The 27,482-nt window shown below is 43.9% G+C and overlaps 1 protein-coding gene across 9 annotated transcripts; it reads right to left on the reverse strand.

Annotated features, from left to right (window-relative positions):
* On the reverse strand, window positions 1–27,482 carry NIT2 (nitrilase family member 2). 9 transcript variants are annotated; one of them, XR_014077559.1, is made up of 11 exons: window positions 26,951–27,205; window positions 24,916–25,010; window positions 20,694–20,812; window positions 19,048–19,168; window positions 17,564–17,652; window positions 13,313–13,406; window positions 12,725–12,799; window positions 9,474–9,552; window positions 7,790–7,946; window positions 4,142–4,197; window positions 1–3,802 (listed from the first exon to the last, which is right to left on the reverse strand). XR_014077559.1 is itself a non-coding variant. In XM_081572489.1 (11 exons), exons 2-11 carry the CDS (start codon window positions 24,953–24,955, stop codon window positions 3,711–3,713), a joined length of 864 nt encoding a protein of 287 aa, XP_081428615.1. In that variant the 5' UTR covers window positions 24,956–25,010; window positions 26,951–27,205; the 3' UTR covers window positions 1–3,710. The 9 variants fall into 9 exon arrangements, 7 of the variants coding, with proteins under 7 accessions (XP_081428615.1, XP_081428611.1, XP_081428612.1 ...); XR_014077560.1 differs by lacking the exon at window positions 26,951–27,205 and adding an exon at window positions 25,685–25,759; XM_081572489.1 differs by having other exon boundaries at window positions 7,848–7,946.

Raw genomic sequence — 27,482 nt, forward strand, 5'->3', positions numbered from 1 at the left:
TGGAAAGGAAGGAGCTTATTTATTTTGTATACTGTATTTGCAGACATCATCATCTATGTGAAAAATCATATAGAATACAAACATAAAAAGCTGCTAGAATGAGTTTAGCAAGGTTTCAGAATAAAAGAGCACATATAAAAATAAATTCTATTTTATACACTAGCAATGAAAAAACAAGAAATAAGTTTACAAAACAATAGTGCAGCATTAAAAAACTTGTAGGCTTTAGGGATAAAATGGACTAAAGATTTGCATTACCTTTACTCTGGGATTAACAAACACTGTTGAGAGAAATTAAGGAAGGCCTAGATAATTGAGGAGATGTCTCATATCTCTGAGTCAGTGATTCAATACTGTTAAGATGTCAACTTTCCACAGATTCAATGCAATTCCAATGAAAACCTGGACAGGCTTATGTTCTATAGAAATTTACAATCTAATTCTGAAGTTTGTTTGGAGATACAAAGGACTTAGTCTAAACCATTTTGAAAAATAAGCTGGAGGACTAATACTGACTTCAAGACTTATTATTAAGTTACAGTAACCAACACAGTAAGTTAGTTCATATATATATTAAACTATATATGGCAAATTCATTTTAATAAAGATGCCAAGGCAATTCAATGGAACAACTGGATAGCTAGAGGCAAAAACAAAAAACAAAAAAGAACCTGGACTCTTACACTACATTGAAAAAACTACCAATTCAAAATGGGTCATACCTCAGATAGCCAAAGCAATCTTGAGAGAGAAAACAGAGCTGGAGGAATTAGGCTCTCTGACTTCAGGCTATACTACAGAGCTACATTAAGCAAAACAGCATGTTACTGACAAAAAACAGAAATATAGATCAACGGAACAGGACAGAAAACCCAGAAATAAACCCATGCACTTAGTCAATACTCTACGACAAAGGAGGCAGTAGAGAAAAGGTAAGTCTCTTCAGTAAGTGGTGCTGGAAAAACTGGACAGCCACATATGAAAGAGTGAAATTAGGACATTCTCTTAACATCATAAACAAAAATAAACTCAAAATGGATTAAAGACCTAAATTAAAGACCTAAACAGATACTATAAAACTCTTAAAGCAAGCAGACCATTCTGACATAAATCACAGCAATATTTTTTTGGATCCACCTCCTAGAGTAATGAAAATAAAAACAAAAATAAACAAATGGGACCTAATTAAACTTAAAAGCTTTTGTACAGCAAAGGAAACCATGAACAAAACAAAGAGACAACTCACAAAATGGGAGAAAATACTTGCAAACAATGTGACCAACAAGGGATTAACCTCCAAAATAAGGACCTAATACAACTCACTATCAAAAAACAAACAAAAAACTCAAACAACCCAATTTTAAAAAATGAGAAGATCTGATTAGACATTTTCCCAAAGACATACAGATAGCCAAAAGGCACATGAAAAGATCTTCAACATTGCTAATTAACAGAGAAATGCAAATCAAAACTATAATGAGGTATTACCTCACACCAGTCAGAATGGCCATCAAAACAGCTACAAATAATAAAAGCTGGAGACGGTGCAGAGAAAAGGGAACCTCTTACACTGTTAGTGGAAATGTAGATTGGTGGAGCCACTAGGGAGGACTGTATGGATGGTTCTTTAAAAAACTACATTTGTAATTTACCATATGATTCAAGAGTCCCTTGGACTGTAAGGAGATCAAACCGTCAATTCTAAAGGAAATCAATCCTGAATATTCACTGGAGGGACTGATGCTGAGGCTGAAACTCCAGTACTTTGGCCATCTGATGCGAAGAGCCAACTCACTGGAAAAGACCCCGATGCTGGGAAACACTGAAGGCAAGAGAAGGAGACGACAGAGGACAAGATGGTTGGATGGCATCACTGACTCAATGGACATGAGTTTGAGCAAGCTCCAGATGGTGAAGGACAGGGAAGTCTGGCGTGCTGTAGTCCATGGGGTCCCAAAGACTTGGACATGACTGAACAATATGACCCTACAATTCCACTCTTGGGCATATACCCAGACAACACTAGAATTCAAAAAAATACATGCACCCCAATTACAACACTACTTACAACAGCCAAGACAAGGCAGCAACCTAAATGTCCATGAACAGATAAGTGGATAAAGATGTGGTACATATATACAACAGAGTATTACTCAGCCATAAAGAAGCTTGAAATAAAGCCATCTGCAGCAACATGGATGGACCTAGAGATTATCATGCAACTGGAAGTCAAAGATAAATGTCATATGATATCACTTATATGTGGAATCTAAAAAAAATACAAATGAACTTATTTACAAAACAGATAAAAAACTACAGCATGATTCCACTTATAGGTAATTTTGGAAAATTCAAATTAGTCTGTAGTGACAAAGGTGATCGATCAATGATCACCTGGGGTAAGAAGAGTAGCCAGAGAGATTATAAAATAGTACAAGGAAGCTTTTAAGGGCAGTGGGTATGTTCATTATCTTGACTAATGTGGTTTCATGGACATATACATGTCAAATTTTGCCAAATTGTACACTTATTTTTAAAAAGTCACTTGACTTTTTCACTGTTGAACGCTTCTCAGTATACAGTTTTTTTTCAAAGGTTAAATTGCACTCGATAATGTCATTATTCTTACAGCTAAAGGAATGTGTATTCATGTATTCTTTTGTTTTAAAATTTTACTTTCCAATATGGCAAATATCTATACACATGTAAACAGTAGTGTGCTAGAGAAGACTTATACCAGCTCACAAGAGCTAATTATACTTCCAGCTCTGTGTTTCGAGGTGTTATATTGATAGCTTGAATTTGGCATTAAGTACACCTTGGAAATTGGGAAATGCTTCCACAAAATCGACTTTCTCAGACTGCTGGTTGTTAAACATCTACCAACCCATCACTAATTATAACATACATAAAGAAAAGATCAATGGAATTCTTCAATTTTAATTGTGTAAAAGAATTCTGAAAACCATTAGGCTAAAAACTTGACTTTATCAAGCTAAAAGTGTTACTAAGGAGAAGGAAAAAAAGACTTTCAGACATTCACCCATATTAAGAGAATCTTTTGCAGCTCAAACTTCAGTTGCCTTGACCAACTTACGCCACTGCCAGGGGGCTCATTATTTCCCTTAAAACTAGGGGGAGCAGGTCTTAAATCCTTAGCTCCTCCCTGAATTTGAAGAGCCCTAAGGATACCAGGGAGGGCGGGGCTGCCATCTCCTCTAGCAAACACCAAGGATCCATCCCACAGTTACTCAGAGACCAAAATGTGACATTAAGATACTGCTCAAAGACCACTCACAGACCAAAATGTAACATTAAGATACCACTCAAAGACCAAGGTTTCTGCATAATGTATTCCAACTTCAGCAATCAGATAAGAGGTTCACCACACAAATATACTTGTGGATCAACCATCAAGAATACCAAGATCTGATATTTTAATAACTGCTTGAGACAACTTGAATATGGAAGATTTAGAGCCACCCCCTCCCTCCTCCTCCTGTTCTTCAATGCCAGCCTGAGTCCTTTTTGACTGTTTTATATGGTGTGGAGAATACCAGCATCAGCTCCATCATCCCAACAGAGCTTCCCTTTCCAGGAAGGGAAAAGGCTGAAATTATTTAAAAAAAAAAAATTCCATTAAAGAATTCATAAGATTGTTGATTATCCTGTAGAAACATATGTTCCTGTTTCATGACATGTTGGAAACATCAGGATTTTTTGGCCTCCACTGCATAGAGGTCTGATCGCTTCTGGATAAAAATGGGGATTTGCTGGCGTATTTCAGCCAACTTCTTCAGGTCTGCAAAAACAGAAAAGTGCACTATTAGTAGATGTGATTCCTTACTTGCCAACAGAAACTTCTTCCCCAAACAGTACAGAAACAACCAGAGCCCCAGCCAGTAACTTACTCATGGGCGTTGTCTGGAGGCACATTCAGCCTGGCACTGCCCCTGGTGTCATTTCAAACCAAACCAAGAAAACTCAGGCTGAGACAGAGCCCAGGGCTTGGCCAGAGAACCAAGGATAAAGGAGGAGGGCAGGGCATAAAGGAGTCCCTCCTGGTGTTCTACAGCTATAGAACCTGGCCTCAGGGCAGTAGGGACACCAGACACCTAAACTGGGCCAGAGTGAATCTTACCTATATCTGCATACACGATCGTTTCTTCAGTGCCAGCTTTGGCAAGGACCTCCCCCCTGAAAAACATTCAGGGGAGAATGAGTCAATTCCCTGATGTTTTCTGTTGTTTACTATCTCTGTTTTTCCTCCCTATCTCACAGGCCAAAGGGGAAGGAATCTGAGATTTAAAACAAGAAAATATGGGCATAAATTCCTGTGATGCTTTTGAACTGTGGTGTTGGAGAAGACTCTTGAGAGTCCCTTGGACTGCAAGGAGATCCAACCAGTCCATCCTAAAGGAAATCAGTCCTGAATATTCATTGGAAGGAATGATGTTGAAGCTGAAACTCCAATACTTCGGCCACCTGATGCGAAGAGCTGACTCATTTGAAAAGACCCTGATGCTGGGAAAGATTGAGGGCAGGAGGAGAAGGGGACGACAGAGGATGAGATGGTTGGATGGCATCACCGACTCAATGGACATGAGTTTGAGTAAACTCCGGGAGTTGGTGATGAACAGGGAAGCCTGACGTGCTGCAGTCCTTGGAGTAGCAGAGTCAGACACAACTGATCAACTGAACTGAACTGAGCTGAACCACTTAAGTAGCTGTGTGGTCTTCTGGCAAGCCGTGTGGAATCTCTACTTCCTAATCTATAAAGTGGAAATATGAGCTCTGTGATGACTTAGTGAGAAAATAATCTTTTTTTTTTTTTAAATCTTGAAGGAATGTGCCTGTTGTGTTTGATGTTCCTTGCTCTGATAAGATATAAAACTGCTGCAAACAATGCTTCTTCAGAACAATTCCTCATAGCTATCTGAGAAGCTGTCTCTTAGGCTACAGTCCTCAGTTTGGCTTGAATAAAACTTTCCTATTCCTACTATAGATAATTTATTACTTCCACCCTGTCGTGAGTACATTCAAGATCTCTTTCCAAGGGCAGTCTCGTTCTGTTTCTTCACACCTCCCAAGGCTGCGACATAACCCTGGGGATGGAGAGGGAAGGCTTGGGTCTGCCTGGATCTCTGACCTTGTGTCTGTGATCCTTGGATCCCTATGTTAATGGCTTTTGGGTTTGGAGGGAAAGATTTCAACCTATGAGGCCTGAGTAGAAGTGGTAGAACCCCGGCAGGAACCCCACACTGGAAACAACAACACTCCACAAAATCTGAGGAAAAGCTGATTTGGAAAACTATTTCCAATGCTGAGTCTCTTGGCCCAAAACAGGCCTTCAAAAACATAGCTGTGGGACTTCCCTGATGGTCCACTGGTTAAGAAACTGCCTGCCAATGCAGGAAACACAGGTTCAATCCCTGGTCCAGGAAGATCCCACCTGCCGCAGGGCAACTAAGCCCACGTGCCACAATTACTAAGCCTGTGCTCCACAACATGAGAGCAGCCCCCGCTTGCCACAACTAGAGAAAGCCTACACGCAGCAACGAAGACCCAGCACAGCCAAAAATTAATCATTAATTTAAAAAAACATTATCTGCGAAATTTTTCCAAAGCACAAAACAAAATGATCTGATATAACAAACAATCTGATATAATAATTGGTTCCATCTAGGGCCACAGATTTTTGGCACAACAAGCTACAGACATCATCATTAATGCTGCTTAACTGAATCCTTTTCTAGTCTCTTTCTTCTATTTTTTTCCCCATTTGCCCTGGCATGCAAAGATCTCTATGTTAACCCTAGGCACCTATCACAATGACAAATAAGCCACACAGCTCCCAACCAAATGGGGGCAATTCTGCAAAGGAAGAAATACAGGCAAATCTTATGTAACCAATTGTGTCAAAAGCAGCCCATCTGATGAGTACGAGTTCACGAGGAGAATCAGCTGGGGAGCAGAGCTGCCCACAAGGTCCGTAAGCCGATCACTAATGTCTGCCGAGGAACCCAAGTCAAGTTTAAGAAAATTTTGAAGCCAACTCGATCCTTCCAGCCTTCCAATTGCACCCCAGATCCTAATGTGCAGGAGGCTCACTGAGAATCTCCCACCGGCCATATCTCCCAAGGCCTTCCCCACCGCACACGTTCATCTGTGAGTCCTACAAAGTCAGAAGAGAGACACTCTGGGAACCCCACAGTGACATGTAAGCCTTTGCAGCCTTGTTACTGATATGTTTATCCTGAAATTTTAGAAATACATATTTGAGTGTGTGTGTCTGTAATCATACAGACATACTGAGAAGTTCAGTTCAGTTCAGTTCAGTCGCTCAGTCGTGTCCGACTCTCTGTGACCCCATGAATTGCAGCACGCCAGGCCTCTCTGTCCATCACCAACTCCTGGAGTCTACCCAAACCCATGTTCATCGAGTCGGTGATGCCATCCAACCATCTCATCCTCTGTCGTCCCCTTCTCCTCCCGCCCCCAATCCTACCCAGCATTAGGGTCTTTTCCAATGAGTCAACTCTTCGCATGAGGTGGCCAAAGTATTGGAGTTTCAGCTTCAACATCAGACCTTCCAATGAACACCCAGGATTGATCTCTTTTAGGATGGATTGATTGGATCTCCTTGCAGTCCAAGGGACTCTCAAGAGTCTTCTCCAACACCACAGTTCAAAAGCATCAATTCTGCAGCGCTCAGCTTTCTTCACCGTCCAACTCTCACATCCATACATGACCACTGGAAAAACCATAGCCTTGACTAGACGGACTTTTGTTGGCAAAGTAATGTCTCTGCTTTTAAATATGCTATCTAGGTTGGCCATAACCTTCCTTCCAAGGAGTAAGCGTCTTTTAATTTCATGGCTGCAGTCACCATCAGCAGTGATTCTGGAGCCCAAAAAAGTAAAGTCTGACACTGTTTCCACTGTTTCCCCATCTATTTCCCATGGAGTGATGGGACCAGATGCCATGATCTTAGTTTTCTGAACGTTGAGCTTTAAGCCAACTTTTTCACTCTCCTCCTTCACCTTCATCAAGAGGCTCTTTAGTTCTTCTTCACTTTCTGCCATAAGGGTGGATACTGAGAAGTAGTATGGAATAAATCTAAGTTCTGAATTCAAAAGTCTTGGCTCCAAACACCAATTCTAGCCACTTCATCCTGTGAACTTCAAGTCTACCATCTATTAACTGGGCTAAATAAAGATAAGTCCTTGAGAGTTCAAATTGAGATAATGTGTGTGAAAGTACCATATACATTGTACAAATGCTTGTACAAATGCCGGTAAGACATGTCTATTACCATACAGCTGTATATGTATCTGGGCAGACTTCCGTGCTGGTTTCCCTAGGTAATAGAATGCTTTACCCTCTCACAGAGGACAAGTTCACAGTTCCCCTTAATTCAACCCATCCTCCACTCTCCTCTAAGCGTTATGCAGGGAGCAAAATCCTTACCCTCAACTCATCCCAGCCCTAGGTCCAGTGACCCGGTCTAAATTTTAACCCAAAGCCAAGAGTTTGGGAGCCTCTTTTACTAAAAAACCACCCACCCGTGACTTCTGCCTCGTTTCCAAGTTTGGTTGACAATGAACGTCACTCAGAAACTCAGAACAGGGCTGAGGCCAAGCACTCAGTCAGGAGAGCTGGGCCATTTCTCTCTTGCATGGTTTTCAAGTGGAAGCTCCTCCCAGAGAGAGAGCTAGTGACCTGGCAGGCCTGTGGGGAGACGGAAGTGGAGGGAGGGGCAGGGCCACCCGGGAATCAGACAACCCACCTGCCCAAGCACCACCTCTCTCGAGCTCAGCGAGCCTGTCCGTGCAGAGCCAACTCACCAAGGACTCACAATGGTGCTGTGTCCCCAGGCAACATAGGAGGCTTTTTCATCCCGGGCAGGAGATGCTGTGGCCACGTACACCTGATTATCAACAGCCCTGTAGTCAATGGACAGAAAAGAGGTAAATCATACAGTACAGATCTGAGACATTTTTATCCTAAGTGTCCAGACCCTTCTTTCAGAAACTAGGACAGGACAGGCTGTTCGGACATACATTGAGGAGTAGAAGTCAGGCGGGCCGTGAACATCCTGCAACACAAGAGGACAGCCCCCACAGCAAAGAGCCATTTCGTCCAAAGTGTCAATAGCACCACAGTAAGAAACCCTGGCCTGAGCCAACCTGTAACAGGTGAAGAGCAGAGCTTTGCTGGTTCATGCAACCCAGGTGACCAGAGAGAATGGACTGGCCTTGCTGGGACAACACCCCGGGCAGGGCTACAGGGCCCTTCCATGCCAATGGGGCAGTCCCATCACCTCAAATTAGGCAAGAATTCCAGAGGGTAGCGCAGCTACACCAAGCCACCTGACCCACAGCCCTCTGGGCTCAAATAACAGATTCATACCAGGTCATCCCAGGCTCTCTCCAGCTTTTCCTGCTTTCAACAAAGCAGCATTTATTAATACTCACGGGATCACATACCCCTACCACCTTCCATCATGCAACTAGCCAAACACTTCTACATCTCCTTCCAATAAAAATCACTGCCATCTCCAGATGTGAGCATAGTGGCCACTCCTGGGCAGAGAGAGGAGAGTACTGACTGGGAAGGAGAAAAGGGGAGCATTCCAAGGGGCTAGAAATGTTCTAGATTTGATCCTGATCACAGGTGAATCCATATGTAAAAATTCACTGATCCGTAAACTTAAACTAGTATACTTTTCTGTAAGTATATAATACCGCAATTAAACAATTTTTTTCATGAACAACCCATCATCTCTGAGCAGCATTTCATGGTTTGCAGAGCACTTCACAATCACATTCCTGTTCCCTTCTATTTTACACCCACCTCTGCTACCTGCCCTTCACCACTCCTCGGGTGACTAAGGAAACAATAACTGTCCCATGCACAGCACAGCCATGCAGTGCTCAGAACTCAGAGGTCAGAAGAACCAGAAGTGTCTTGGCCGAGTACCAAGACTAGCAGGACACTATGGAGGATGGAGTAGGATAAGCACCCCATCTGCATAGCACAGGGACTGCTAAGTGTGACCACAAGTCTCTCCCTCGGGCTGCCAGACTAAAGAACCCTTGCCTTTGCCTTGGCTCCAGCCATGTACACTCCGTGGGTCTCCAATTCTCTGTAAAACCTGCTGGCAACTCTATCAGAGACACAAATCCATATCTGAACACAGGAAAATCAAATCACTGCCCACTTGATGCAGTAAATGCTCCTGGAAATGCAGAAATCAGTCCTCGAAATCCACAAGGCTGGTGCTGTGGCTTCTGAGAAGGAGCCCATAGCAGAAGCCCTCCTCTCGGACTGGAAGATGAAGAGTCACCTTTGGGAACTGCCTCTGGGTGCCAGGGCAGCCTGAGTCAGAGGCAGCATTCCGTACAGGGAAGGCTGATGCTTCCACCAAACTGCAAGCATTTTCGCAGAGAAACACTGAGATGCTTTCTTACCGGCCTCGCTGAAGCAACTCCCAGTGGGCTGGCCCGGTGGTCAGATTAAAAGCTCCAGGATATACCAACAGCTGGCAGCCTTGAGGAGAGAAAGGCCAAAGAAGAGGGAGCAGGTGGACACCCAACCACATTAGCCCTTCCTCTGCTCCTTACCCAGTGGGGACTAAACTCAAACTCCCCCAACATGAATAGATTCAGCAGTGTTATGGATGGCTCTGAATTCCTCTAGAGACACACACACAATACATACACACAAGTACAGTGGTCCTGACAACCACTTTTCAAGCAAAGGTGACTTTGCTTGAAAAACCTGGAGAATCTGTCATTCACACTTCTCTTAGCACCATGTGGACAGCTCCCAGGGTCAAGGACCATGTTTTGTTATGTTCATCAACTGAAATGAGGAGAAGACTAATTGCTCTACTTCTTACAGCTAAGACTCAGCTGAGACAGCCAGCCTGGAGCCCTTGCACCACCACCTTTTGCTGAGCAGGGTGTCAAACCGTCTGCATCCACTTCACTTTATAGTGACAGACCAACTAGAGTCAGAGTACCTCTGGCAGTCTAGTAAGGATGCTAGTATTGTTGAGTATCATATGAGGAGCTTAGTAAGTTCTCTGTCTGTAATCCTCACATCTTTCCTATGAGAAAACTGAGACCCACAGTTCTCCAGAGATTAATTTACCCAAAGCACTGTGCCAATTAAGGGGCAGAGCTGGAACCAAAACCCAGGACTTCTCATCTGACTTGTGCTTCTCCAGGTCGGCAGGATGGTCCTCTGGACCAAAGTGGCACTGACTACCTTTCTGCTGTTCCCAACATCTAGGGCTAGTGAGTGGTGAAAGCCATGTGCAGGCAGACCTACTACTGGGGCCCAGTTCAGTTCAGTCGCTCAGTCGTGTCCGACTCTTTGCGACCCCATGAATTGCAGCACGCCAGGCCTCTCTGTCCATCACCAACTCCTGGAGTCTACCCAAACCCATGTTCATCGAGTCGGTGATGCCATCCAACCATCTCATCCTCTGTCGTCCCCTTCTCCTCCCGCCCCCAATCCTACCCAGCATTAGGGTCTTTTCCAATGAGTCAACCCTTCGCATGAGGTGGCCAAGTATTGGAGCTTCAGCTTCAACATCAGACCTTCCAATGAACACCCAGGATTGATCTCTTTTAGGATGGATTGATTGGATCTCCTTGCAGTCCAAGGGAGTCTCAAGAGTCTTCTCCAACACCACAGCTCAAAAGCATCAATTCTGCGGCGCTCAGCTTTCTTCACCGTCCAACTCTCACATCCATACATGACCACTGGAAAAACCATAGCCTTCACTAGACGGACTTTTGTTGGCAAAGTAATGTCTCTGCTTTTAAATATGCTATCTAGGTTGGCCATAACCTTCCTTCCAAGGAGTAAGCGTCTTTTAATTTCATGGCTGCAGTCACCATCAGCAGTGATTCTGGAGCCCAAAAAATAAAGTCTGACACTGTTTCCACTGTTTCCCCATCTATTTCCCATGGAGTGATGGGACCAGATGCCATGATCTTAGTTTTCGGAACGTTGAGCTTTAAGCCAACTTTTTCACTCTCCTCCTTCACCTTCATCAAGAGGCTCTTTAGTTCTTCTTCACTCTCTGCCATAAGGGTGGTGTCATCCGCATATCTGACGTTATTGATATTTCTCCTGGCAATCTTGATTCCAGCTTGTGTTTCTTCCAGCCCAGCGTTTCTCATGATGTACTCTGCATATAAGTTAAATAAGCAGGGTGACAATATACAGCCTTGACATACTCCTTTTCCTATTTGGAACCAGTCTGTTGTTCCATGTCCAGTTCTAACTGTTGCTTCCCGACCTGCATACAGGTTTCTCAAGAGACAGGTCAGAAGGTCTGGTATTCCCATCTCTTTCAGAATTTTCCACAGTTTATTGTGATCCACACAGTCAAAGGCTTTGGCATAGTCAATAAAGCAGAAATAGATGTTTTTCTGGAACTCTCTTGCTTTTTTGAGATCCAGCGGATATTGGCAATTTGATCTCTGGTTCCTCTGCCTTTTCTAAAACCAGCTTGAACATCTGCAAGTTCACGGTTCACGTATTGCTGAAGCCTGGCTTGGAGAATTTTGAGCATTACTTTACTAGCATGTGAGATGAGTGCAATTGTGCGGTAGTTTGAGCATTCTTTGGCATTGCCTTTCTTTGGGATTGGAACGAAAACTGACCTTTTCCAGTCCTGTGGCCACTGCTGAGTTTTCCAAATTTGCTGGCATATCGAGTGCAGCACTTTCACAGCATCACCTTTGAGGATTTGAAATAGCTCAACTGGAATTCCATCACCTCCACTAGCTTTGTTCGTAGTGATGCTTTCCAAGGCCCACTTGACTTCACATTCCAGGATGTCTGGCTCTAGGTGAGTGATCATGCCATCGTGATTATCTGGGTCGTGAAGATCTTTTTTGTACAGTTCTTCTGTGTATTCTTGCCACCTCTTCTTAATATCTTCTGCTTCTGTTAGGTCCATACCATTTCTGTCCTTTAGCGAGCCTATCTTTGCATGAAATGTTCCTTTGGTATCTCTAATTTTCTTGAAGAGATCTCTAGTCTTTCCCAATCTGTTGTTTTCCTCTATTTCTTTGCACTGATCGCTGAGGAAGGCTTTCTTATCTCTCCTTGCTATTCTTTGGAACTCTGCATTCGATGGGAATATCTTTCCTGTTCTCCTTTGCTTTTCGCTTCTCTTCTCTTCCCAGCTATCTGTAAGGCCTCCTCAGACAGCCATTTTGCTTTTTTGCATTTCTTTTCCATGGGGATTTTCTTGATCCCTGTCTCCTGTACAATGTCACGAACCTCTGTCCATAGTTCGTCAGGCACTCTGTCTGTCAGGTCTAGTCCCTTAAATCTATTTGTCACTTCTACTGTATACTCATAAGGGATTTGATCTAGGTCATACCTGAATGGTCTAGTGGTTTTCCCTACTTTTCCTGGGGCCCAGGTGCCTCTCCAAACACAGCAGCAGGAAGGGCTCTAACGGCAGAGCAGACGTTTAGTTTAGGAATGTGGCTCCTGCCTTAGCTGTGTGGTGTGTTCAACTACAACCTCCGGAAAACCACACTGCCCATTCGCAGAAACAGTCTGAGAACTCACACAGACACGGAGGTTAAGACCTCCTCCAGGTTTTCTGACCAAGGATTCCCTCCACCCACAAAGCCCAGAGCCAATCAATCTCCTAGCACCTACGTGACTTAACCCAAGGCAGCCTCACCTCTCTGTGCATAGATCTGTGCCAGCTCTGCGAAGCGGATGTCGTAGCAGATGCCCAGGCCCACCCTGCAGTAAGCTGTTCTCCAAACAGAAAATGTACAAAGTTAATCTCCTGCAGCAGGTGCGGCCAGGGAAAGTCTCCAAGATCCAATGGTCACAGAACACTGACGGGAGTACATTCATGCAGGGCCCGTGGATGGAGAGAATGTATAAGTTTGCTCCTGCGTGGATTTTCCCTCGTGAGAACATCATTTACGTCAGTAGAGCAGAAATGAGAAATTCACTCTAATTATTAATAAATGTTCTTATCTAAGTGGGAGGTGCTCAGTCATGGCCTAATAGGTACAGGCTGGAAGCTATCACACTAATAAAGGCTGTGACCAATGGAAAAGCACAATCATGTCAAACTCTTAGTTCTCCATTAAATCTCCCACTTTCTAGATCTCTGACCATTCTCTGCCCTTCTCCCCCCCTGGCCTTCCAGTCAGGTTTTGTAAAGAAGTTGGGAAGCAACATAATGAAAAATAAAGGACTACCTGATCCTTGTCTACTGGTACTGCTGAAAGAGGTGAATTTATCTGGTACGTACGAGTATCAAATGCGGAGAAACTATCACCAGGACTCAATGTTTCAGATTCTTGAAATGTTATTTTCCCAGGAACATCAATGTCAAACAGATGGAGCTGCATCACAAATAAAGGATTTGGTTACCTCCTTTCCAGTAGGGCTCATGGCAGTAATAACAAACACCTTTCCATGGCCAACCATGGGGGTGTTCTAAGATCAACTGTACAAAGGGCAGCCCCAACCTGCCCACAACCCACCCCACAAGCTGACTGACATCCTATGAAAATGACTTCTAACACAGGGAACTGGAAAAATGATGCTGTAGGTTGTATGATCCTTCTTCCCTTGGTGGTGTGCAAATCAACGTCTAGATTTCTTATGGAAAGCAATTAATATGCTGCTTTTTTCACTCAATATAAATGCTAAATGAAGACTTCTCAGAATCAGAATCAAACTGACACATTGGCAAGGAGAGGTAGAGAGTGGGAGAGTGATCAAAAATAGGTAGTTTTGCAAACCCAATGCAGCAATATATTAAAAAGTAACTTCCAAATTGGATTTATTCAAAGAAAGCAAATGTGATTTAACATTTGAAAAATCAAAGTGATTTACCACACGAACATAATAAAGGAGAAAAGTCACATGATCATCCTAAGAGGTGTATAATGAGCATCTGGTAAATTTCTACATCCATTCTTATTTAAGCCTGGCATGCTGCAGTCCATGGGGTCACAGAGTTGGACATGACTGAGTCATTGAACAACATTCTTATTTAAAAAATAAAAGAGAAAAACTCTTCGAGGATGGGAACTCTTCTAATCTGATAACGAGAATCTGCAAAAAAAATCTAAAGAAACCTATTTAAAGGTGAAACATTAAAACCCTTCTCCTGCTGAGATCAGGAACAAGGTAAGTACACCTGCTATTCAACACTGTACCAGAGGTCCTAACCAAAGCAACAAGGCGAAGGAAAAGAATAAAAAGAGTACAGATTAGAAAGAAAAAATTAAAAGCCATTATTCTCAGATAATAATTGTGTACCTAAGGAATGTCAAAGGACATACACCGGTGAATTATTAGAATGAATGAGTTTAAGCAAGGGTATTATATACAAGGTCAATATTTTAAAAATTTTCTGTACATCTATATACTAGCAAGAATCAGAAAATGAAAGGACATCAGAAATACCATTTAGGAATAAATCTAGTAAATGATATAAGATTATACCCAAAAAACTATTTAAAAAACTTTGAGAGAAATTAAAGAAAGCCTAAGAAAATGGAAAGAGAAATATATTCATGGGCTGGAAAACTCAATTCTCATAGCTTAATGCTGTGTCTGTTTCCAGTCATGGCAGAGTGGCTCCTATAAGACCAGCTTTCTCACAGGTAACCCTGAACTCTGGACAAAACAAAACAAAAATACAACCACTCGAAAGCACTTGACAATAATCAAAATCGGGCAAAAATTAGAGAGAAGTCAACTTCTGGAAGACAGGACCTAGTGCTGGGTGAGTTTCCCACTTGTTTAGAACTTTTATTTGGAAGCAAGGCCCCAGCTGTTGCTGGGAGTGGTGGTCACAACTACCCACCAACACACCAGCCAAGGAATCAGAGGACAGGCAGCTGGAAGGTGAAGGGGAAATACTTAAAGGGAGAAAGCAAAAGAAGAGCCCTCAATTTTACAGATAAAACCTGCCCAAATCTCTGACTAACCAACGAACTAAAGATGTGTGGGGCACACGCTGAGCAGCCCGGCTAAAGCTAAACTTTACAACAGGCAGAGCAGCTGCGGCTGCCACCCGCCCCACCAAGGAAGAGTTTGGGCTGTGAGTATGCCCCAACTACCTACCTGCTCAAAGAAAAAACTCAACACTTCTTGGGGGAACGCAATAGAAGTTAGAGTCTCAACAACATATAATCCAATACACGATCCAAAAAACTGGACACACAAAGGTATGACCCAAACTCTTGGAGAAAAAGCAGTAATGGAGCAGACCCAGTAAGACCCAGATGTGATCACTACCAAAGGCAATAAAGCAGTCACTGAAACTAACCTCAAGAAAGTAAAGAAATAGATGCTCTTAACAAATAAACAAACAGGAAACACAGTAGAGAATAAAAACTGAAAAAAGAGAATGAAATAGAAATTTGAGAAATGAAAAATTCAACATCTGAAATTTTTAAAAACTTCACTGGATTACAGGAGAGGCGAGATTACAGAAGACTCAGTGAACATGAAAGATCAATGGAAAACATGCAATCTGAAGAAGACAAAGTGCTGAAAAACAAAAATAAAAAACCACAGCCTTGGTGACCAGGTTTGGTGAACAGTATCAAAATTGGAGTCCCATAAGAAGAGAATGGGACAGAAAAATATTTAATATTTATTGAATATTTCATTCTAACAATCTCTGCCTTTTAACTGGAATGGTCACTCTATATTTAATGCTCCCAAGTTTCCCAAATATAGTAAGAAACTAAATTTACAGATTAAAGAAACACAAAACAGGATGAATACAAAAAAAAAAAAAAAAACCAAACTCATATCAGGAATATAAGAGTCAAAATACTGAGAACTAAAGATTATGAAAAGACCTTGAAGGCAGGTAGAGAAAAACATGAATTACATGCAGGAGAACAATACAAATCACCACTGACTTCATACGTGTGTGCATGCTCAGTTGCTTCCGTTATATCTGACTCTTTGCAACCCCATGGGCTGTAGCCCACCAGGCTCCTCTGTCCTTGGGATTCTCCAGGCAAGAATACTGGAGTGGGTCGCCATGCCCTCCTCCAGGGGATCTTCCCAACCCAAGGATCGAACCAACATCTCCTGCATTGGCAGGTGGATTCTTTTACCCACTGAGCCACCTGGGAAGCCCTACTAACTTGGTATCGGGGGGGAAAAGAGGCTAGAAGATAACTGAATAATGAATAATGTCTCTCAAACATCTGAGGAAAAAAAGAAAACTGTCAACTCAGAATTCTATTCCACCAAAAACATCTTTTAAGAATGAAGGCAGAGACTCCCTGGTGGTCCAGTGGCTAAGAGTTCACCTTCCACTGCAGGGGGTAGGGGCTCGACCCCTGGTCAGGGAGCTAAAACCCCACATGCCTTTTGGCCAAAAGACCAAAACATAAGCAACAGAAGCCAAAAATTTAAAAAGATCTTAAAAACAGTCCACATCAAAAATCTCTTTTAAAAAATGGCAAAGTAAAGATATATTCATAAATAAAACTAAGAGAATTCATATCTAGCAGATGCTCACTTCAAAATGCTAAAGGAGGTCTTTTTGTTTGAAGGTAAACATACCAGACATAACTAAGATCATCAGGAAGAAAAGAAAAATACCAGAAATGGTAAACAGTGGGGTAAATATGAAATATTTCTCTTAATTTCTTTAAAATACACATGACTACTGAAATTAAAAATCAGTATTTTGTGGGACTTTCAATGTATATAGATGCAATATGTATGACAATCACAGCCTAAAGAATGGACCAATACAATTGCAAGGTTCTTAAATTTCACATGAAGAAACAGATTATTAACTAAGAAGCCTAGGACAAGATAAAGTGTGTATATTGTAATCCCTAGGGCAACAACTTAGAAAAAAAAAAAGGCAAACTACTACTCAACCCAAAAGAATGCAGGAAAGAGGAACAAAGGGAAACAGTAATTAAATGTCTACATGCTTAAAATCCAATCATATCAATAATTAATTAGAGTGACCACTCCAGTTAAAAGGCAAAGATTGTCAGAATGAAAAAAGCAAGACCCAACTACATGTTGTCTGCAAGAGAAGCATTTAAATATAAAGAGACATACAGACTGAAAATAAAAGATTAGAAAAAGATGTACCATACAAACAGTAATTAGAAGAAGGCTACAGTGGCTTTACTAATATCAGAGATAAATGTCAAGACAAACAGTATACCAGAAAAAAAGGACATATCATGAGAAAAGGATCAATTTACCAAGAAGACTTAACAATCCTAAGTGTATATGCATGCATTACCACTGCAAAGATGTCAACTCTCCCCAAAGTGATCACTATATGTTTAATACCATCCTAATCAAAATTCTTGTAGGTTTTTCCTTGGCCAAAATTGATCGGCTGAGTCTACAATTTGTATCAGCAGGCCAACAGCCAAGTATAACCACCTGTGCCAGCTAATCCAATGTCTGATGTGTGTACCACAGGATGGGTACTGGGAACTTCAGAGCGAATTCTCAAGAGGCAATGAGACTTGCCACATTCTCTACTGACCTTTCTGTGCTTTACCAGTAAAGTTCCATCAGGCCCAAACACGGCACAGGTGTTGTATAATTTCCCAGCATCCTTTTCAGGAATGGACCCTTTTGTTGAGAGAGAGACACAGAAAGAGACACAGAGACACAGAAAACATTCTGAATGAAGCATTCTTTTATAATAGGACAAAGGCTTGTTAAAGTTTACTGTCTTCTTGGGTCCAACAATAAAGTTTACTGTCTTCTAAGAGTTATTTAATCATGCTTTTCTCTTCTTGAATAAGATTTTTCAGAGACCAACTCTAGAGTGTGGGTGAAATGTAATTAAGTCAGAGGCCAAAGAAAGGTTTCAAAACTAATCAAACTATTTTTCAATTCAGCTTTGTTCTTGAGCAACACTTAACCTGAAGTATTAGTGCAACACAGGGAATTCACAGTTGTTCAACTTAAATCTACCAGGTCCTGCAACATAACTGTATCCCAAAAGGCCTTGAGGTGGGAAGGTATGCCAGTCTTCCCAGCACCGAATATGGTGCCTGTAGTTCTGTCTCTGCTCACTCTGTCCTCTTTTCTCCACCTCTTATTTATTTTTAATTCTCACTGTATCAAAATACAGAAATAATTTTATTTACTATATTAAACAGTTTTACTGTATTTTTACATAAACAAATAGAACATGTTTATTTAAACAAGCCACATAAATAAAGCTACTTTTTAAAAATTATCGTTGATTTACAATATTACACTAGTTTCAGGCATACAACATAATGATTCAATTTTTTTTTAGATTGCACTCCATTTAAAATCATTACAAGACAATGGCTTTATTTCTCTGTGCTGCACAATATATCCTTGTTACTTATTTATTTTATACATAGTTGTTTCAATCTCATCCCATCCCTAATCCCCCCTCCCCTCTTCCCTCTCCCTACAGGTAGCCACTAGTTTTTTTTGTTCTGTGACTGTTTCTGTTTTATTACATACATTCATTTGTTTTCTTGTTTTAGATCCCACATGTAAATGACAGCATACAGAATTTGTCTTTCTCTGACTTACTTCACTAAGCCTAAAACTCTAAGCTACCTTTGATGTCAGTGGTCTCTTCATGGGGAAAACAAAAAGAAATTCCTAACACTGTATTAAAGACTTTCAGATATAGTTTTTCTTTCCACATTTCCACCTGCCCTTGTAATCCCAGAGAAAATTTTCAGCAGTTTGGTGTGTGTCCTTGTACAATATTCACTATGCCTTAATACATAAATATATATAAAAATATACAGCCTTTTATGTGGATCATTAATCTATAGGGAAGGACCTGTTCATTTCATACTAAACTTGCTCTTTTTCACCAAACAAAGTGTCTTGAAGATCCTTCCACAATCCTACATAGACAGATCTACCTCATTGTTTTCAATGGCTAATTTGTATTCCATGGTTCAAATGTAACAATAGTTTCTCAGATGTTTTTGTTTAGGCCATTATACCTTGAGGGTAGGAAGTTACCTCCAATGACATATATGCTGCACTCCTTTGCTACTTCAGAAAGCTTCTGTGTGGAGTCCCCAGGAATTTTCTCTGCATATTCAGGAAAATATTTTGTGCCATATGGAGAATTAAAGCATTCCTAGAATAACGTTGGAAGAGAAAAAAGGGGGGAAAAAAAAAACCCAACTTATTTTAAAGTTCTGCTGTAAAAAGACATAGTTCTCAAAGAGGTAAAAAAAAAAAAAACAACTGATAAGAAAAACAGACACCTTAGGCTAAAGAGCCTATGGCTACAGACAGGACTCGGCCCCAGGCTCAGATGGGGCTGGAGTCAGTGTGTTCAACCGGATGCTGGTCACCTTGGCAAAAAGCTGCACTTGTCTCTCCCTGAGTCCACAGAACCACGTCTCCCCAGCATCGGGCACCCTGGACCCACTACCACTGGGCTGACTCACAGGATTGAGGGTGTTAAGATGAATACAGAGTCTCAAAACTATATTATTAACTACATAAAGCAATAAAGCCTGTGTTTTTTAAAAACTGAGAAGCTTTGAACCCTCCGAGGTTAAGACGTTTCCTCATGTATATGGGATACACGAGGGGATGTTTCTAAGCTCCCTTCCAACGCCATCATTCTGATCCTGCAAACTCTCTCACTCCCCTGAATGTGTCTCAACAGCTCTGTGATAAAAGAAAACTCATAGATTTCACCTCCAGTTCATTCATTTACATTCACTGAGACTGCTTGTCTGTGCTAGGAAACTCAAGGCCGAGGATCACCAACTTGAAGACGACACATCAGGTCCAGGGGAAACACGCAGAATTCAAGTGCTTTCACTCCTGGCCTTTAGGCTCTGACTCCCAGCAACCTAAACCAACAAGAGGCCAAGACTGGATACAAGCAGAGGTGAGTCCCAAGACTGGAGTGACATTAAGATCTCAAGTGCCCCTGCTGAAGACTCCTACTCACTGGCCTCACTGGTAAATGGCCCAGAGCCTAGAATATCAATACAAGCTGGCCCTGAAGAGTCTCCAGGACTTGCAGAGGGCGGCCTCCTCCCCATTGTGAGGGCAAGGACGGTCAGGAATAGTTCCACTGCTCACCCCTGCAGGCCTCTGCCAGCAGAAGGGGCCGGTAGGTGCATTTTCTGACCAATGTGGGACTGTCCATGGGGCTCACCCTATACTTGTTGACAAACAAATGTGGCGCCATTTTCAGCTGATTCTGTTTTAAACAGGCCACCTAGCAAACCGATGCAGCATCCTCTGGCTCACTACATACTACAGGCTTCCTAAATGTTCAACGATTTTCAACAATTTTTTTTTAAATGTTGGAAGCTCAGTGCTGAAATCAATGTCCTGGTCTCGTGAAGACTAGAGAAGGTAAGTACCTAAGGCACTGAGTATTTTGGATTTAGGTTAAGTCCCTCTGACTCTTAGGCTTCTGAACCGAGCAGGTGACCTAAAGTTAAAGACCTGTCACCAAGCTGGCACGTCCTATCACAAAGACCCTTGCTAGGTCATCTTCCATATAGACGAGGAACCATCCTGGGGTCCAAAGGGACCGTGCTGGCCCTCGGGACTCAGAAGGACAACCAGAATGAGCAGACACCACACTACTGGGACAAGAGTGCTCAGAAAGGGGTGGCCATCCCCAGACTTACAGGCAGGGAGACTATCTGGGCTCCTTGCTTCGATGCCTCCCGGATGAGGCCACAGGCTCGAGTGAGGTTGTCTGACTTGATGGAGGAAACCTGAAGCTGGATGAGGGCCAAGCGGAAAGCTGAGGAGGAAGAAAAAAGAGAAGAGCGGTCAGAAGATCTGACTGCTGACTCGGATAGAGCAGCAGTTCTCAATGGAGGGTAAGTCTGACCCCCAAGACATGTGGCAGCATCTAGAGACACTGCTGATGGTCACAACTGCTGGGGTGCTACTGGCATCTAGTGGGCAGAGGTCAGGGACACTGCCAAACATGCCACAAGGCATACGATAGTCCCTGATGACAAAGAATTATCCACTTCTGGGTTGGAAAGATTCCTTGGAGGAGGGCAGGGCATCTCACTCCAGTATTCTTGCCTGGAGAATCCCCTGAACAGAGGAGCCTGGCAGGCTATGGTCCATGAGGTTGCAAGGAGTCACACACAACTTAGTGACTAAAACAACGGCAGCAAATGTCAACAGTGCTGGGGCAACCTTGAAATGGACCCACATCGCGAGCAAAGCCCACTCCAGGCACAAGAATCTGAAGGGACGCCGGCAGGACCAGCCTCTCCAAGACAGGAGACTGGGCTTGAATATGGAACTATCCCTTATCGTGTGACCTCAGGCCCCCAGTCCATCCTCAGCCCAGGTGCTGAGCACCTCCCAGCACAGCAGGTGAAGTCTCTCCTGCAGTCCTCGCCCCACCGTGAGCGAAGGAAGCAGACACGCCTAGCTCAGCTTCCGCATCGCCAGCTGGGACACCGTGCATCGGTCCAGCCACTGACAGAGGGGGAGCCTGGCAGCCGGTGGGCCACACATGTGCCACAGGGAGGGACCCTGGGAGGGCCTGCACTCACCCCATGAATCTCCCGGTGCCCAGAGGAGCACACCATTAAGTAGCAAATGAAAAACACCATGAGAGGCTGAGAGAAACACTGTGGAAGGAAAACCAAACAGCACTTCTTCCTGCTGTCTGAACAAGGGGCTCCACATTTTCATTGGAGACTAAGTCCCACAAATCACAAAACCAGCCCCACCAAGCAGACCTGCTGTCAGCCTTGGGGCAAGATGGTCACCGATTCCCCCAGGCTTATTCCTTTCTTGAGGTTGTCACCACATCCGACACTCACATTCCCTATACAGCTCTCTTTCAGCTCTTACCGTAATCACCTTTACTGGTTAATAGTCCTCTATATAAATTTTTTCCTGTTCAAGTGACTAGTGTGGTTTCCAAGTCCCGCCTGGACACTTAATGACAGTTTCTGCTCGTGGTCTTGATAGAAGGCTACATTAAAGGTTCCCAACCATGTCATAACCCACAAAGCTCTGCAAAACTACCGGAATTATCTGTAATGGCCTGGCCTTGCTTCCCTACCCCAACTCTGCTGTGGAGTCTAAAATCCCACCCTTAGTGACTTCTCTCTCTGGGTATCTCTCCTGTACCTGTAAAAACGTCCCCAGAGAAGTAACACTGACAGACCCTGGCCTTTCATGAAGACCTGTTTGGCTTGGGGTTAACCCTAAAAATAGGAAAACTTGATGTCCATTCCTTGTTGTTGTTGTTCAGTCGCTCAGTCGTGTCCGACTCTTTGCGACCCTGTGGACTGCAGCACGCCAGGCTTCCCTATCCATCACCAACTCCCGGAGCTTGCTCAAACTCATGTCCATTGAGTCAGTGATGCCATCCAACTATCTCCTCCTCTGTTGTCCCATTCTCCTCCTGCCTTCAATCTTTCCCAGCACCAGAGTCTTTTCCAGTGAGTCAGCTCTTCACATCAGGTGGCCAAAGTATTGGAGCTTCAGCCTCAGCATCAGTCCTTCCAATGAATATTCAGTATTGATTTCCTTTAGGACTGACTGGTTTGATCTCCTTGCAGTCCACAGGACTCAAGAGTCTTCTCCAAAACCACAGTTCAAAGCACCAATTCTTAGGCACTCAGCCTTCTTCATGGTCCAACTATCAAATCTATACATGACTACTGGAAAAACCAAACCTTTGACTATTTGGATGTTTGTTGGCAAAGTAATGTCTCTGTTTTTTAATATGCTGTCTAAGTTTGTCATACCTTTTTTTCCAAGGAGCGTCTTTTAATTTTATGGTTGCAGTCACCATCTCTGGTGATTTTGCAGCCCAAGAAAATAAAGTCTGTCACTGTTTCTATTGTTTCCCCATCTATTTGCCATGAACTGATGGGGCTGGATGCCATGATCGTAGTTTTTTGAATGCCGAGTTTTAAATCAGCTTTTTCACTCATCTCTTTCACCTTCATCAACAGGAGCTTTAGTTTCTCTTCATTTTTTGCCATAAGGGTGGTATCATCTGCATATCTGAGGTTATTGATAGTTCTCCCAGCAATCTTGATTCCAGCTTCTGCTTCATCCAGCCCGGCATTTTGATGTACTCTGCATAAAAGTTAAATAAGCAGGGTGACAATATACAGCGTTGATGTCCATTTCTTGGTTTCTCCTAAATACAATGAGAAGAACTAAACTGAACCCGGAATGCAGCTTGTCAAATAGTTTCAAAGAATGGATGAAAACAAAACAGGAAACAAAAGCTGGGATGACTATTTTGGGGCAAACAGCCCGAGCTGTCACCAGAACATCACAGACCCCATGAAGTCTCCACTGTAACTGAGAGGTGGGGCTTTGTCTCTGCTTCTGAGGGAGGGTAAGCTCCACAGCTCTCTGACGGCGTCCTCTCCCCGCTCCCACCCGGGAACGCAGCTGTCTGGGACCAGGCTGGGGACTGGCTGACATCGTGCAAAACACCCACTCCAGAGGGGCCGAGGCAGGACAGTTCCACCACTGGGGAGTTCCTTGAGGCGGCAGATGAGATACTAGTCACTTCATCTCAACTGCAAAATGAACACACTTTTCATTTTCAGGTCCCTAGTAGTAGTGTTAGTCACTCAGTCGTGCCCATCTCTCTGCGACACCCACGGACTATAGCCTGCCAGGGTCCTCTGTCTGTGAGATTTTCCAGGCAACAATACTGGACTGGGTTGCCATTTCCTTCTCCAGAGGATCTTCCCCACCCAGGGATTGAACCCAGGTCTCCTGCATTACAAGCAGATACTTTACCATCTGAGCTACAGGCAAGTCATCAGGTCCCTGGCTATACTATACTAATCCTTGATTGTTAGATTACAATGAATAGTTCATGTCCCTGGCTATAATAACATCATTGTAATCTAACAATCAAAGACTCACCAAGGGGAAGGATAAAATATCTTAAGCAAAGAGACCAACAGGGAAACAGCATAGGGAACGTGCAGGTCTTTTACACATATAAGCATCTGCGGGATTATCGTTAGTGGTATTTTGTAGATGAAGAAATAAGAGGCTTGCAGAGGGAAAGGTGCAAAAAACCAGTCAAAAAAGTAACTGGCACAGCCACAATCAAGCCAAACTCTGGACTGCAGACAGGAGGGGAGCCTTGTTTGTTTCTGGGTAGGTGGGGGAAGTCATGTAACTTGAAAACACTCCTCAAGGGAGTCAGATCAATGCTGCCCTCAACCCCACCAAGAACCACAGCTCTTAAGTTCATTAGTCTCTTCTGAAAGATACAGTCACACTCAGAAGGAGGCGTGTAAAAGGACTTCTATACTCCAGTCCTGGAGGTTCATTCAGGCACCAGCTTGCACTAACCCTCCAGGATGTTGAAATGAAAAACAGAGAGCACTCCCACAAACACTATCACCTTGAGAGAGCCTCACAAGACCTCAGTAGGAACAGTTTATGTTCATTTTAAAGGAGGGACACTGAGGTCCTAAGCGATCAAATGACTTGTTGACATGGGCTGCGCCAAGACTGTAATAATCCAGGTCTCCAGACTTTAAGCCCAGAGCACTCTACTGCCTCATGTAAAAGAATCAGGCACAGACTTGGGAACATAGCTAGAACCTCATCCCTGGGGCTGATCCTGAATGGGGACGTATAAGCAACATGTGACACATGCGTGCTCAGCTGTGTCCGACTCTATGGATCCCATGGGCTGTAGCCCACAAGGCTCCTCTGTCCCTGGTATTTCCCAGGCAAGAATACTTAGGTGAGTTGCCATTTCCTTCTCCAGGGGATCTTTTCCACCGAGGGATCAAACCTGCTTCTCCTGCATAGGCAGGTGGATTTTTTTTTACCACTGAGTCACCTGGGAAGCCCCCAAGAAAGATGTTAATACCTAACCTGAAAGTTCAAGGTCCAGGTGCAGAAACAAACAGCCCATTTTTGTTGTTGTTCAAGAGAAGGCGGCATTTCCCACTGGGTGTGAGGGGGGCGCACTGTGGAGCAAATTAACGAGTTCACTTACCACATAAGCCCGAATCAAAGAAAACAGGTGCTTCATTTTCACCTGACTGGGCTCAAACCACAAATAATCAGGGTTGGTGCCTTCGCAAAACCCAAGTTCAAACCAATCTAAAATTAGCAGCAACCTCCAAAGAGTCCCACGGGACAGACTCTCACATTTGAGGTATCATAAGTACTGAAAGCTTTACTGAAAGTGCACAGTCTTCAGGTCGTGGAGCGCGGGTGGCGGTAGGGAATAGGAAAGACCACCAGGGAGGGTGCGGAATTTACATCTGAAATAAGCACCCTTCCCGCGCAGATGAACCTGGAGCGGACCGGCCCGGAATGCTCGTGGAATCTGCCTCACGTATCACACGAGACCGCGGGGCGGGGAGCAAGGAGCGGGCCCTTCCGGCGCGCTGGCCCGGTGCTCCCGCGACCCCGCTGGCCCTTTTGGAAGCCCAGAGTCCCCGGCGTGCGCCGCGCTGCGCTCCGCGGCCTACTCCTCCCCGCCCCGCCCGCTCCCACCGCCCTCGCCGCTTGTGCCCACAGCCCCACGAACACCAGAGCAGAGAAGGCCAAGGGCGCGGCGGGGACAAGAGATGGAGAGAGGGGCTGAACGGGCGAGACGCTCCGCTGGCGTCGCACCCGAAGCCTCCACTCCTACCCGAGCTTGGGCCGCGGCGCTACTTACTGGCCATGGCTCTGCCAGGAAGCACCATGGGTACAGTGGGCTGAGTCCAAGTCTCTAGGCGAAGGCGGCGGCGCTGCCGTCGCCGCGAGGGGCGGGGCAAAGCGCCGCGTCCGGGGGCGGGGCTTCATCGCCCGATGCTCCGCCTCTCGCCCCGCCCCGCCTCTGGGCCTTTTGGCTGAGCTCAAAGGTTGTCTTCTTTCCAGCGCGCCTCAAATACCTGTTAATCTCTTGCTGTTTTAGTAACATCCTTGTAATCAGATACCGAAAGGCAAGGGACAACCTAAATCGGGTGGTGTGCTAGTAATTGTTTAACAACCGGCCTCTCCGAGTCTCAGCGAAAGGGTTGAACCTCTTGCTATTTGAATCGCCTCTGTGGCCAGGAGAGATACCGTTACACTGATTGTTGTTCGGTCGCTCAGCCGTTCGTGGCCGATTCTGTGACCCTATGGACTGCAGCAGGCCAGGTTCCACTGACCCCCTGTCTCTCCTGGAGTTTGTTCAAATTCATGTCTAATGAGTTGGTGATGCTATCTAACCAGATTGCCTTGGGGGTTTGAACAAGTCCCCAAAAGGAGTATAGAATTATCTCGTTGATTTAGGCACTCAGGGTTTGGAGTACAAGGCTGCTAGGCTGCTATGTGATGACAGGAGGGGAAAAGAGAAACTAGGTTCAAACAGAATATCATCAACAGCAGTTCAGTCCTGCAAGGAGATCCAACCAGTCCGTCCTAAAAGGATATCAGTCCTGAGTGTTCATTGGAAGGACTGATGTTGAAGCTGAAACTCCAATACTTTGGCCACCTGATGAGAAGAGCTGACTTATGTGAAAAGACTCAGGCTGGGAAAGATTGAAGGCAGGAGGAGAAAGGGACAACAGAGGATGAGGTGGTTGGATGGCATCACTGACTCAATGGACATGAGTTTGGGTAAACTCGGGAGCTGGTGATGGACAGGGAGGCCTGGCGTGCTAAGGTCCGCGGGGTGGCAGAGAGTCAGACATGCCGGAGCAACTGAACTGAATATGCTGCAATCTGCTAATACAGCTTTAGGATATTTGCATTTATTAGGATTGATTTTTAATTTTTGTGTTTGTGCTTTTGTCAAATTCAATTGGGAATCAAAAAATAAAACAAAAATTTGCTACCCTTTAAAATTTTTTTAAATAATTTATTTTTGGCTGTCCTGGATCTTAGTTGCTGCACAGGCTTTTCTCTAGTTGCAGTGCATGGGGCTACTCACTTGTTTCGCTGTGCTGGCTTCTCATTGTCGTGGCTTCTCGTTGTGGAGCACAAGTTCTAGGGTGCAGGGTCTTCACTAGTTGCAGGTCTCAGGCTTTAAGGCACAGGCTCAATAATTACAGCACACAGCTCAGTTGCTCCATGGCATGTGGGATCTTTCCGCATCAGGGATTGAACAGGTGTCCCCTGCATTGGCAGGTGGACTCTTCACCACTGAGCCACCAGAGAAGCCCAGTTTGCTACCCCTTTTGATGGTCTGGAATAGTTCAAATTATATTGAAATATACCTTAGTTTTTAAAAGGGCACTATAAAAAACATTTTGAGGACAATTAAGGGACATTTAAGTATGAACTAGATATTTAATGCTTTATGACTTCTGTGTGAAAACTGTGATTATGCCAGACAGTCTTCATCTGAGAAGATGCATACTGAAGTATTTAGGGGTGAAGTGTCAGAATGTCTGACTTGAAAATGATCAGCAAAAAAGAAAATATGTTCTTATATAGAGGTAAGTCAAATATGGCAAAATAAT

The sequence above is a fragment of the Giraffa tippelskirchi genome, chromosome 2 (assembly GCF_054371585.1).
Source record: "Giraffa tippelskirchi isolate mGirTip1 chromosome 2, T2T-mGirTip1v1.2.pri, whole genome shotgun sequence".
Lineage (NCBI taxonomy): Eukaryota > Metazoa > Chordata > Mammalia > Artiodactyla > Giraffidae > Giraffa > Giraffa tippelskirchi.